This window comes from Pristiophorus japonicus, chromosome 4 (genome assembly GCF_044704955.1).
Source record: "Pristiophorus japonicus isolate sPriJap1 chromosome 4, sPriJap1.hap1, whole genome shotgun sequence".
NCBI lineage: Eukaryota > Metazoa > Chordata > Chondrichthyes > Pristiophoridae > Pristiophorus > Pristiophorus japonicus.
Window position 1 is genome coordinate 127,275,358 of NC_091980.1, and position 13,374 is coordinate 127,288,731.

Consider the following 13,374-nt stretch of genomic DNA (forward strand, 5'->3'; position numbering starts at 1 on the left):
TTTTGGGGATATTGATTGAGGCATAAATATTGGTCAGCACACCGGGGATAACTCCCATGCTCTTCTTTGAAATAGTGCCATGGGATATTTTACGTCCACCTGAGAGAGTAGATGGGGCCTCGGTTTAACGTTTCATCTGAAAGACGTCCGTCAGTACAGCGCTCCCTCAGTACTGCATTGGAGTATCAGCCTAGATAGTCTCAGCAGTGGAGTACCCACAAGCTTCTGATTGAGAGGAGAGAGTGCTACCAACTGAACCACGACTGACAAACATTGGCTTTGGTCTTCCCGATGATTAAATAGAGGAAATTGCGGGCAATCCAGGACTGGATGTGGGTCAAGCAGTCTGATAACACAGAGGCAATGAAGGGATCGAGAAAGGTGGTGGTAAGGTCAAGCTGGGTGTCGTCAGCGTAAAAGTGGAACCTGATGTTGTGTTTTTGGATGATATCAACGAGTGGCAGCATGTAGATGTGAAGCAGGAGGGGGCCAATGATAGATTCTTGGCAGACTCCAGAGGTAATGGTGCGGGAGCGGAAAGAATAGTCACTGTAGGAAATTCTCTGGTGACAACTGGATAGGTAAGAGTGAGAGGTAAGCCTCCAACTTGGCCAGAAATTGCACACACTACAGTGCATTACTTATATGATTTAGGTACTTAGCAATTAAGCAATGAGTTAGATTCAAGCTGGAAAGAGAGTCAATCTGCAAGATAGAGTTTGTAACTGTTGTTTATCTGTAAAGCATGCACTCCCATGTTCCGCCACCAGGGAGCTCATCCCCTGAAGTCCCAAGGGATCCCAGCATCCCTTGGGAGCACTGTATATAAGCCGGCCCCGAAGGCCTGTTCCTCACTCTGGAGTATCTTATTAAAGACTGAGGTCACTGTTACTTTAACCTCATCTGTGTTAGGAACACAATAACTGGCGAAGAGAATACAAATCTAACGCAAAGATGCAGCAAACTGTGGGCATCCTGGAGAAGTTCTCGGAGGTGAGGACTGGGAAGCCTATGTCGAACGGCTAGACCAGTACCTTGTAGCCAACGAGCTGGATGGAGAAGGAAGCGCTGCAAAAAGGAGAGCGGTCCTTCTCACAGTCTGCGGGGCACCGACCTACAGCCTCATGAAGAATCTTCTGGCTCCGGTGAAACCCACAGATAAGTCGTATGAGGAGCTGGTGTACACTGGTTCGGGAGCATCTTAACCCGAGGGCGAGCGTGCTGATGGCGAGGTATCAGTTCTACACGTGCCAGCGATCTGAAGGTCAGGAAGTGGTGAGCTACGTCGCCGAGCTAAGGCGACTTGCAGGACAATGTGAGTTTGATGGCTACCTGCAGCAAATGCTCAGAGACTTTTTTGTACTGTGCATTGGCCACGAGACCATCCTACAAAAACTTTTGACTGTAGCGACACCGACCCTCAGTAAGGCCATTGCAATATTACAGGTGTTTATGTACACTAGTGATAACACCAAACAAATCACTCAGCACACAAGTGCTAGCAATGTTCATAAATTAACTGGAGCTGTGTTTGCGAGCAGAAATGTACAGGGCAGAACCCACGAGTCTGCAACTGCCAGCGGGCCTTAGGTGACCCAGATGATTCACTGTCCCCAACAAAGGATGAATGCAAGGCAAATCACACTTAGTGTTAGTGTTATGGAGGCTTACATTCAGCCTATTCATGCTGCTTCAAAGGGTATGTTTGCAAGAGCTGTCGAACAATGGGGCACCTCCAACAAGCTTGCAAACGAGCTGCAAACTCTGCAAAACCTGCAAACCACCACGTGGCAGAGGAAGATTGGTCCATGGTGGATCAAAGCAATTTCGATCCTCAGAGAGAGGAGACAGATGCTGAAGTACGTGGGGTGCACACATTTTCGACGAAATGTCCACCTATAATGCTAAATGTAAAATTGAAAGGTTTACCCGTAGCCATGGAACTGGGCACTGGCGCTAGCCAATCCATCATGAGTAAAAAGATGTTTGAGAGATTGAGGTGCAACAAAGCATTCAGACCAGCCCTGAGCCCCATCCACACGAAACTGAGCACGTACATCATAGAGCTTATCACTGTCCTGGGTAGCGCCATTGTCAAGGTCACCTATGAGGGCACAGTGCATGAACTGCCACTCTGGATTGTCCCGGGCGATGGCCACAAACTGCTTGGAAGGAGCTGGCTGGGCAAAATCCGCTGGAACTGGGATGACATCTGAGCGCTATCACATGTCGATGAGGCCTCATGAACCCAGGTTCTTAACAAATTTCATTCCCTTTTTGAGCCAGGCATGGGAAACTTTTCCATGGCAAAAGGTGCGGATCCACTTGGTCCCAGAGGCACGACCCATTCACCACAAGGCGCGAGTGGTACCTCACATGATGAGGGAGAGAGTGGAAATCGAGCTGGACAGGCCGCAACGCGAGGGCATCATCTCCCCAGTGGAATTCAGTGAGTGGGCCAGCCAGATTGTTCCAGTACTCAAAAGTGATGGCAAGGTCAGGATTTACGGCAATTATAAAGTAACTATTAATCGTTTCTCGCTACAGGACCAATACCCGCTACCTAAGGCAGACGACCTATTTGTGACACCAGCAGGAGGCAAGACGTTCATCAAGCTCGACCTGACTTTGGCCTACATGATGCAGGAGCTGGAGGAGGCTTTGAAGAGCCTCACCTGCATCAACACGCCCAAGGGACTGTTTATTTACAATAGATGCCCATTTGGAATTCGGTCGGCTGCAGCGATCTTCCAGAGAAACATGGAGAGCCTATTCAAGTCGGTACCACACACGGTGGTCTTTCAGGATGACATATTGGTCATGGGTCGGGACACCGCCGAGCACTTACAAAACCTGGAGGAGGTCCTCCAGCGACTGGATCGTATAGGGCTGTGGCTGAAGAGGTCGAAATGCATCTTCACGGCAACAGAAGTGGAGTTTTTGGGGAGAAAGATCACGGCGGACGGCATTCGACCCACAGACGCCAAGACAGAGGCTATCAGGAATGCACCCAGGCCACGGAACGTCACGGAGCTACGGTCGTTCCTGGGACTCCTCAACTATTTTGGTAACTTCCTACCGGGGTTAAGCACCCTCTTACAGCCCCTACATGTGTTATTGCGCAAAGGTGAGAAACGGGTATGGAGAAAAAAAACAAGTAATTGCATTTGAGCAAGCCAGAAACATTTTATGCTCCAACAAGCTGCTTGTATTGGATAACCCGTGTAAAAGACTTGTGCTAGCATGTGACGCGTCGTCGTATGGAGTCGGGTGTGTATTACAACAACCTAACATTGCGGGGAAGTTGCAACCTGTCGCCTATGCTTCCAGGTGCATGTCTAAGGCCGAGAGGGCCTGGAGCATAATTGAGCAAGAGTCATTAGCGTGTGTGTTCAGGGTAAAGAAAATGCATCAGTACCTGTTTGGCCTCAAATTTGAGCTGGAAACCGATCACAAGCCCCTCACATCCCTGTTCGCTGAAAATAAGGGGATAAGTACTAATGCCTCAGCCCGCATAGAAAAGGTGGGCACTTGCGCTATCAGCATATGACTATACCATCCGCCACAGGCCAGGCAACGAGAACTGTGAGGATGCTCTCAGTCGGCTACCAATGCGCACCACGGAGTGGAAATGGCTCAGCCTGCAAACTTGCTGATGGTGGCGCAGCCCGCAGACTTGTTGATGGTCATGGAAGCATTTGAAAATGATAAATCACCTGTCACGGCCCGCCAAGATCCTCTGCTGCCCCGAGTAAAAAACTGTGTACTGCATGGGAGCTGGGCCAGCATTCCCGTTGAAATGCAAGAGTCAATCAAGCCGTTCCAGCGGCGAAAGGATGAGCTGTCCATTCAGGCAGACTGCCTGTTGTGGGGTAACCGCGTAGTGCTACCAAAAAAGGGCAGGGAGACGTTCATCTCAGATCTCCACAGCACACACCCGGGTATAGTAATGATGAAAGCGATAGCCAGATCCCACGTGTGGTGGCTGGGTATCGACTCTGACATAGAGTCCTGTGTATGGCAATGCAGCGTATGTGCTCAGTTGAGCAACGCGCCCAGAGAGGCACCACTAAGTTTGTGGTCCTGGCCCTCCAGACCATGGTCGAGGATCCATGTCGACCATGCGGGCTCGTTTCTCGGTAAAATGTTCCTGGTGGTGGTGGATGCTTTTTTCAAAATGTATTGAATGTGAAATAATTTCTGGAAGCACTGCCACCGCCACCGTTGAAAGCCTGAGGGCCATGTTTGCCACCCATGGCCTGCCTGACATACTGGTCAGTGACAACGGGCCATGTTTCACCAGTGCCGAATTTAAAGAATTCATGACCCGCAATGGGATCAAACATGTCACCTCGGCCCCATTTAAACCAGCCTCCAATGGGCAGGCAGAGCAGGCAGTACAAACCATCAAACAGCTCATTCAAAACCCGCCTGTCCCGAGTACTGCTCAGCTACCGCACGAGACCCCACTCGCACACAGGGATGCCCCCGTCTGAGCTATTCATGAAAAGGACACTTAAAACCAGACTCTCGCTGGTTCACCCCAACCTGCATGATCAGGTAGAGAGCAGGCGGCAGCAACAAAATGTAAACAATGGTCGCGCCACTGTGTCACGGGAAATTGATCTGAATGACCCTGTGTATGTGCTAAACTATGGACATGGTCCCAAGTGGATCGTGGGCACGGTGATAGCTAAAGAAGGGAGTAGGGTGTTTGTAGTCAAACCAGACAGTGGACAAATTTGCAGAAAGCACTTGGACCAAACGAGGCTGCGGTTCACAGACTGCCCTGAACAACCCACAGCAGACACCACCTTTTTCGAGCCCACAGCACACACCCAAAGGTTCAACGACACCATGCCGGACCAGGAAATTGAACCCATTGCGCCCAACAGCCCAGCAAGGCCAGGCTCACCCAGCAGCCCTGCAGGGCCAACAACACGCCAGCGCAGCGAGGGCACAGCCAACACACCAGAACAGACATTCGTACCGAGGCGGTCCACCAGGGAAAGAAAGGCACCCGACCGCCTCACCTTGTAAATAGTTTTCACTTTGACTTTGCAGGGGGGAGAAAAGTGATGTTGTGTATCTGTAAAGCATGCACTCCCATGTTCCGCCACCAGTGAGCTCATCCTCTGAAGTCCCAAGGGATCCCAGCATCCCTTGGTGGCACTGTAGATAAGCCGGCCCCAAGGCCTGTTCCTCACTCTGCAGTGTCTTATTAAAGACTGAGGTCACTGTTACTTTAACCTCCCTGTGTGCAGCCTCATCTGAGTTAGGAACACAATAGTAACAAAGCAGAGAGACGTCGAATGCACTTGTATGTAAAGTTGTTTCGCACTACCAGAAATGTAGTTATTTTTACGTGATCATTGGATGCTGGATTCTAGGGAACCCTTACAAGAGCATAAGGTAAGAGGAGCACGTGATATCAGAAGTGCTGAATTAGAAAAGTGGATAAGTGAAAAATAAGTCAATAACCGAAACAAAAAACCAGTGCTAAAAATAAAAGAGATGTTAATCTAGATATAGATTCATTGTACTCTCCCTTTGGTGACTGGAAATTCTGCAGAAATTTAGCAACATTTTAAGCAGTAACTGGAGTTCCAAAAAAACAAAATGGAAATGTAAGATTTGCCCGCATCTTATCGGAACAGTCGTAGATATTTACAATAATGCTTTCAGCTTTGAGGAAGGGAGAATTTGGTGCTGCATGTAACCGTTTGAGAAATACCACATAATGGGACCATTAACAGGCACAATCTTTTCACGTGTGTGTGGAATCCAGTGGTCAGTATGCAACTGAATTAAAATTAAGACCTGTGAATTTTGTGAACTGGCAGAATGACTAACAAGCGGCAGAATAATTTGCGGAAAGCCTAATAATTCTCTGAGGGAAAGGTTATTGAAGAAGCAAGCTGGTGTTGTCCAATATTTATCCCTCAACCAATAGTTGCGACTACACTGCCTGTATGGAGAGGAATTTCACCTCCTCACTGTTTATGTATGGAGAGGAATTTCACCTCCTCACTGTTTAGGGTCACGCATGAAGAATGGCTACTAAATCAATATAGTGATTGGACTGTTGGTACCTGTGGGAGCAACATATGGTATTTGATCATTTAAAGGTACTGGGGATGGATGGGTGGGGTGAGGGTGGTGTAGAATTGTTCTCATCACTATGTGTAGCATTGGGTTCAGTAGTGTAGTGGTTATGTTACTGTCCTAATAATCCAGCAATATGATTTCAAATCCTACCACAGCAGTTGAAAATTTAAATTCCGTTAAATATAAAAAGCTGCGATCGGGGAAAAAAAAGTGACCATGAAGCTTTTGGATTGTTGTAAAAACAAAACTGATTTACGAATGTCTTTTGGGAAGGAAACCTGCTGACCCTTACCCAGTCTGGCCTACATGTGACTCCAGTCCCACACCAATGTGGTTGACACTTAACACACCTACAGTAGTTCAGGAAACAGGCCCACCACCACCTTCTCAGGGTCGGGATGCCAGCCTTGACTGCGAAACCCATATCCCGAGAATGTATGATAAAAAATAAAATGCAATTGAAAATCTCAGTAAAGTACTGACCAGGAAACAAATCTTCAGCAACATATTTGTGTTCTGGCTTATATCAAGCAGCTCTTCTGGGATTCCACTTGGCCTACACTATACACGTTGTTTGCACTGAGCTTACATGTGACCTCTTCTACAAATAGTCGTGGCTGTTCTGCTTTCGGTGGTGAGGGATGCATTTTGGTTATGTGCAGTCAGCATTGGTAACATACTGTTCCTCCCTTGATTCACAGGTGTTTGTGAAGACACTTTCAGTACGGTTTTTGACTGGGTCTATCAGCATGTGAATTCCGTTGGCACTGTAACTTATCACTTCAATACGTACTTCTTCAGGAAGAGCTGGTACTGGATGTATGAGAACAAGAGCAACAGGACTCGCTACGGAGATCCAATTCCTATCTCCACAGGATGGCGCAATCTCCCTGATTCAGATATAGATGCGTTTGTTCATATCTGGACATGGAGTAGCAATCATGAGGCGAAGAGAGATGAACAGTACTTCTTCAAAGGTAAAATACATCTTGGTCACTGTTTATAGGAAGGTTTGGTTGAAGGGGACGATTACAATTCCCCAGCCCCTAGTTACCTTAATGATAAATGTGCTGCCAGATGTGAATTTGAATGATTCGGGCTAGAAAGATCCCACGTTCCATTTTCCAGGTTGTGCTGAGTCAGCTAAATTCAACATGTTGCTACAATTGGCCTCAGCTCCAATGACGTAATAAAGTCAAAATAATCAGTCTTGCTTCCAGCTCCCAAGCATTATCCAAGAAAGAACTTTCATTTATATAGCACCTTTCACAATCTCAGGACGTCCCAAAGTGCTTTACAGTTTTTCACTGCAATCAATGTTGTAATGTAGGAAAATAATCAACCAATTTATACACAGCAAGATCCCACAAAGAATAATGAGGTCACGACCAGATCATCTGTTATAGGTGTTGGTTCAGAGATAAAAGTTGTCCAAGGCACCAGAGGGCACTTCCCTGCTCCTCTTCACAACAGTGTCCTGGGATATTTTACGTCCACCTGAGAGGGCAGACAGAGTCTCAGGTTAATATCTCATCCAAAAGACAGCACCTCCAACACTGTAGCACTCCCTCAATACTGAACTGAAATGTCAGCCTGAATTATGAGCTGAAGTCTCTGGGGTGGGATTATGAGCCCACAACCTTCAATACTCAGAGGTGAGAGTACTACCCACTGAGCCACATCTTGCACTCAAAGTAAATCAATTGGCTCTTGCTGGGATTTGTATGCCTGTGGATGACAGGTGAGAACGTGGTTGAGCTCATTTGTAATATCTTCTACAGTTGAATAGGCCACCAACCCTAATTGTCTGGGCTTACGTACGAAGAATGGCAACTTCAGTGAAGTCCCAGGTGAGGTGCCCACCTCTGCACCTTTAGGGTAGAAGAGAGACTTTCATATGCTAGTAAATGGAACATGGGAGTGTGTCCCTCTGGGCTGGATATAAATACGATGGATTTGTGAAATAAATGCTGGGGTCAGTTAGAGATCTGAACCCTGGCTTTGTTTGACTGACAAGTCAATTCAGAGTTTGCCGACAGGTGTGTAAAGGAAAATGTGCAGCAAATTAATATTGCTTTGCATCTGCAAAAAGGAAGTCAGGATCAGGAAGTGAAAAATGAAAATTAGTCTAATTGTAAGAATTATTGAAAAAATGCTAAACTTTCTCACATTTACACCCAGCTTGGAAATGTTCAATTGTTTTTAAACTTACTTTTCCATTGTCTACTATAGTTGTCAAGAGCAAGGAACTCGATCATGTGGAAAAAATGCTCCAAATTAGGTGTAGATTAATTAAATATGCCTAGTAAATTTGACCAGGTTAGAATGCATTTGACAAGGATTGTGTCTGAGAAATGTTTGGAAAGAAACATAGAAACATAGAAAATAGGTGCAGGAGTAGGCCATTCAGCCCTTCGAGCCTGCACCACCATTCAATAAGATCATGGCTGATCATTTTTGCAACTTCAGTACCCCATTCCTGCTTTCTCTCCATTCCTCTTGATCCCTCTGGCCGTAAGGGCCACATCTAACTCCCTTTTGAATATATCTAACGAACTGGCCTCAACAACTTTCTGTGGTAGAGAATTCCACATGTTCACAATTCTGAGTGAAGAAGTTTCTCCTCATCTCAGTCCTAAATGGCTTATCCCTTACCCTTAGATTGTGACCCCTGGTTCTGGACTTCCCCAACATCGGGAACATTCTTCCTGCATCTAACCTGTCCAATCCTGTCAGAATTTTATTTGTTTCTATGAGAGCCCCTTTCATTCTTCTAAATTCCAGTGAATATAAGCCCAGTCGATCCAGTCTTTCGAAGGGTTACACAAAAAATTTGCAGGATGTTATAAATAATTTAGCTTTATAAATAGAGGCATAGATTACAAAAGCAAGGAAGTTATGCTAAACCTTTATAAAACATTGGTTAGGCCTCAGTTGGAGAGTTGCATCCAATTCTGGGCACCACACTTTAGGAAAGATGTCAAGGCCTTGGAGAGGGTGCAGAGGAGATTTACCAAAAGGGAATTGAAAATGAAAAAATTACAGGGCTATGGGGTAAGAGCAAGGGAGTTGGACTAATTGACTAGCTCTTTCAAAGAGCCATCACTGGCGCAATGGGCCAAATGGCCTCCTTTTGTGCCGTAAAATTCTATGAATGTATTCTATGATTATAAGTGTCTGGTGGGGCATGTTACATGCAAGTCTTTTAATATATTGCTAACAGATCTCCCCTGCTGTTGCTCATTATGAGTGTGTGTAAGTGCTGTATTATAACAATAAACTGTGACAGGTAAAGTGTTACAGGAAATGAGTGTGACATTAACAGGATGTGCATGCTACGTGCAAGACTCTTAGGGGCCAAGACTGCCCCTTTCCTTAAGGTCTCTTAACATCAGAAAGTGGCGGCCGTGCTGCAAAGTGCAATGACCGCCGACTTTTCGTGTAATGGCCGCCATTATCGAAATTCCACTCCCATATTGTCCCAGCGATGACCCATTCCCCTCCCCCTACCGCTCCGCCGCTGCCGATCCGTGTTATGTGTGTCATAGTCACACTGCCGATCTATCCCCCTCCTCCAATCCCCCCCAACAGCGAAATTCCGCTGTAAAAATCTTCGGCCCGCCCGACAGTGCCAAAACAAGCTTTTTCCCGGTGGTCCAGTGAGGCTGTGGCCTTCTGTAATGGCGGTGCAGCTTCCCTTAAAGGGGAGGACCCACTGCCACTGCCACCATTTTTTTTTGTCGGCCGACTGCCATGTCGGCCCAACAATTATGCCTCTGGGTTCGGCTGGGCTGCCAGTAGGCAGCCTGGCACCCCCTCTTGGGTGCCAGGCCGCTGGCCTGGCCGAAACCTTCCCTGGTGGCCCAGTTGACCAAAGTTTTTTAAATCGCGAAGGCGCTACCCTTTAAATGAAGGGGAGAACTGTGGTGATGCGGCACTGTGATGATGTCATCGCGGTGGTCACTTCTGCCCCTCTGGTGTTGCCACTGCCGCGTATCCGCCTCCATTAAGAGAGACTTCCGAATCCAAGAGAAAAAAAACAAAGAGTGGAATTTCACTCAAGAGGCGACCTCAACCACCGCAGCGGTAAAACACACAAAACAGGATGGGAGCGCCCCGTTTCGGGTGGGGGAAATTTCGGCCTCTGGCATTGCTCGTGGTGAATCCTGTGATTCCTGATCTCTCTTTCTCCCACCTGTCTATTTTCTGTGATGTCTGTTTCTTTCTTTCATAATCTATTCTCCCTCTCCCTCTAACTCCTTCTGTCAGATAAAACATTAAACCGAGACTCAGTCTGCCTCTCAGGTAAAAGATCCCATAGCACAATTTCGAAGACGAGCAGGGAAGTTATCCCCGGTGTCCTGGTTCACTTTATAACTCAACCAACATCACTAAAAGATTATCTGGTCATTATCACATTTCTGTTTGTGGGATCTTGCTGTGCACAAATTGGCTGCTGCATTTCCTACCTTTACAACAGTAACTACATTTTAAAAAGTACATCCTTGGCTGCAAAGTACTTTGGAACATCCTGAGATCGTGAAAGGAGCTATATAAATGCCATGTCTTTCTTTTTCTTTTTTAAAATCATTATTTATCATGCAGTGCAGGCCTCCCAACAGTAGGTGACACCAGTATTCCAGCATCCACAGTATTTTGCTTTTGTATTAGGTGACACTGTTGCATCTGTTATCATCCAGCCACCGTTCTGGCCCATATCGTTATCTGTGGGTGCACTGCTCATCCTCTGCTCCTGGGCCATTTCTCTACTCCACCTAACCTGTTGCGTGTCCTCTCGTTATCCCTGGCATGGCCTGCCTCCGTCCTCTGCCTCTCTCAGGCCTCCTCCTCCACTTTCTCTGGTTGTACTGGCCAGTCCTGCTCTCAACTACAAGCCGGAATCAACACGGACTCTTGTACTTCTCAAGCCTGCCTTCCTGCTCCAAGCTTGATCTTCACCTGAACTGTCACCTTTCTTCCTGACCTAATCATTCAAGCTCTAACCCCCACCCCGCAGCCCCTAATATATCCTTACTATGCAGTATAAATGCACACAAGGCCCATACTTGAGATAAGATCACTCTGTGACCAGTTACCTTTATTACTAAGACCTCAAGAGAGAGACGGTGGGTGGAGCTTCCCCTTTTATACCGGAAAGTCCAGGTTAGGAGCGTCTCCCACAAGTTCGCCCCATGTGGTCAGTGTTCTCAAGGTGCACAACGCAGGTCAGCTTATACATGGGTTACAATGACAGTTGAATACATGACATCACCTCCCCCCCAAAGTCTTATTGGGATCACAGGTTAAGGCTCTCTGGTGGTTTACGCTCCCTTGTAGAGTGCCTGAGTTGGGGCTCCGGTTGTTGGGCGCTAGCCTGAGTGTCTGCTGTTTGCAGTGCCTCAGGCATGTCTGGACTGCCCACAGTGACTGGGCTCTCCTCCCTTTGGTTCCAGTGTTCGGTCACCTGTGGTGGAGTAAACTCAACGTCGTGTTCTTCCTCTGCTTCTTCTATGGGGTTGCTGAACCTCCTTTTAGTTTGTTCCACGTGTTTGCGGCAGATTTGTCCATTGGTAAGTTGAACTACCAAAACCCTATTCCCCTCTTTGGCAATCACAGTGCCTGCAAGCCATTTGGGCCCTGCAGCGTTATTAAGGACAAAAACAAGATCATTGACATCAATACATCGCGCCCTCGCATTCCTGTCATGGTAGTCACATTGTGACTGATGCCTGCTCTCAACAATTTCTTTCATAGTAGGGTGTATAAGGGATAACCTGGTTTTGAGCGTCCTTTTCATTAGCAGCTCTGCGGGTAGAACTGCTGTGAGCAAGTGTAGTCGGGATCTATTGGCCAATAGGAGGTGTGATAAGCGGCTTTGTAGGGAACCCCCTTGGATTCTGAGCATCTCCTGTTGGATTATCTGCACTGCTCATTCCCCCTGGCCGTTTGAGGCCGGTTTGAACAGTTCTGACATGGTTGATTCCATTGCCTGCCATGAAGTCCTGGAATTCAGTGTTTGTGAAGCACGGGCCATTGTCGCTGACCAAGACGTCCAGTAGACCATGGGCAGCGAACATTGCCCGCAGACTTTCTACCGTGGCAGAGGATGTGCTTGAATTTAAAATGTCACACTCAATCCATTTGGAATAGGCGTCTACTGCAATCAAAAACATTTTTCCCATGAAAGAACCTGCGTAGTCCAAATGGAGGCGTGACCATGGCTTGGAGGGCCAGGACCAGGGGCTAAGGGTGCGTTGCCCAGCTGAGCACACGTGTTGTCCCTGCGAACACAAAGTTCCAGGTCTGCATCTATCCCTGGCCACCAAACGTGTGACCTGGCAATTGCCTTCATCATGACAATGCCCGGGTGTCATTGTGAAGTTCTCTGATAAACACCTCTCTGCCCATCTGGGGCATGACTACTCGGTTTCCCCACAGTAGGCAATCGGCCTGAATCGAGAGTTCATCCTTACGCCTATGAAATGGTTTAAACTCCTCAGGGCATGCCCCGTACGTGGCTGCCCAGTCCCTATTCAGGACATATTTCTTAACTAAAGACAGTAGCGGGTCTTTATTTGTCCAGACTTTAATCTGACAGGCTGTCACAGGTGAGCCTTCGCTTTCGAAAGCTTCAACAGCCATGACCATCTCAGCATAGTGGTGGCTAGTGGTAGCCTGCTGAATGCATCGGCACAGTTTTCAGTGCCCGGTCTGTGCCGAATTGTGTAGCCATAGGCGGCTAACATAAGTGCACACCTCTGTATGCGGGCCGATGCATTCGCATTTATGGCCTTATTGTGGGCCAAAAGGGATGTTAGGGGTTTGTGATCAGTCTCCAGCTCAAATTTCCTGCCAAACAGGTACTGGTGTATTTTTCTTTACTGCATATACACATGCTAGCGCCTCCTTTTCTATCATCCCGTAGCCCCTTTCTGCCCGGGACAGACTTCTGGAGGCATAAGCTGCTGGCTGTAACTGACCATTGGCATTCTGCAATGCTGCAACACACACCCGACCCCATAAGATGACGCATCACACGTTAAAACTAGTTTCTTACATGGGTCATATAACGTTAACAGTTTGTTGGAGCATAACAAATTGCGTGATCTATCAAAAGCACTTTCCTGGCTGCTCCCCAGACCAAATCGTGACCTTTGCGTAGGAGCACATGTAGCGGCTTTAACAGTGTGCTCAATTTGGGAAGAAAGTTGCCAAAGTAGTTCAGGAGCCCCAGGAACGAACGCAGCTTCTTCGTGTTACAGGGTC

General features: G+C 47.3%; 1 protein-coding gene across 1 annotated transcript in view; it reads left to right on the forward strand.

The window, feature by feature from the left end:
- LOC139262167 (matrix metalloproteinase-21-like) overlaps positions 1 to 13,374 on the forward strand; it is a 37,119-nt gene that overhangs the window by 17,145 nt on the left and 6,600 nt on the right. The window contains exon 5 of the mRNA XM_070877313.1: positions 6,810 to 7,085. Coding sequence (XP_070733414.1) covers positions 6,810 to 7,085 — 276 coding nt within the window. The remainder of the gene's footprint in view (positions 1 to 6,809; positions 7,086 to 13,374) is intronic.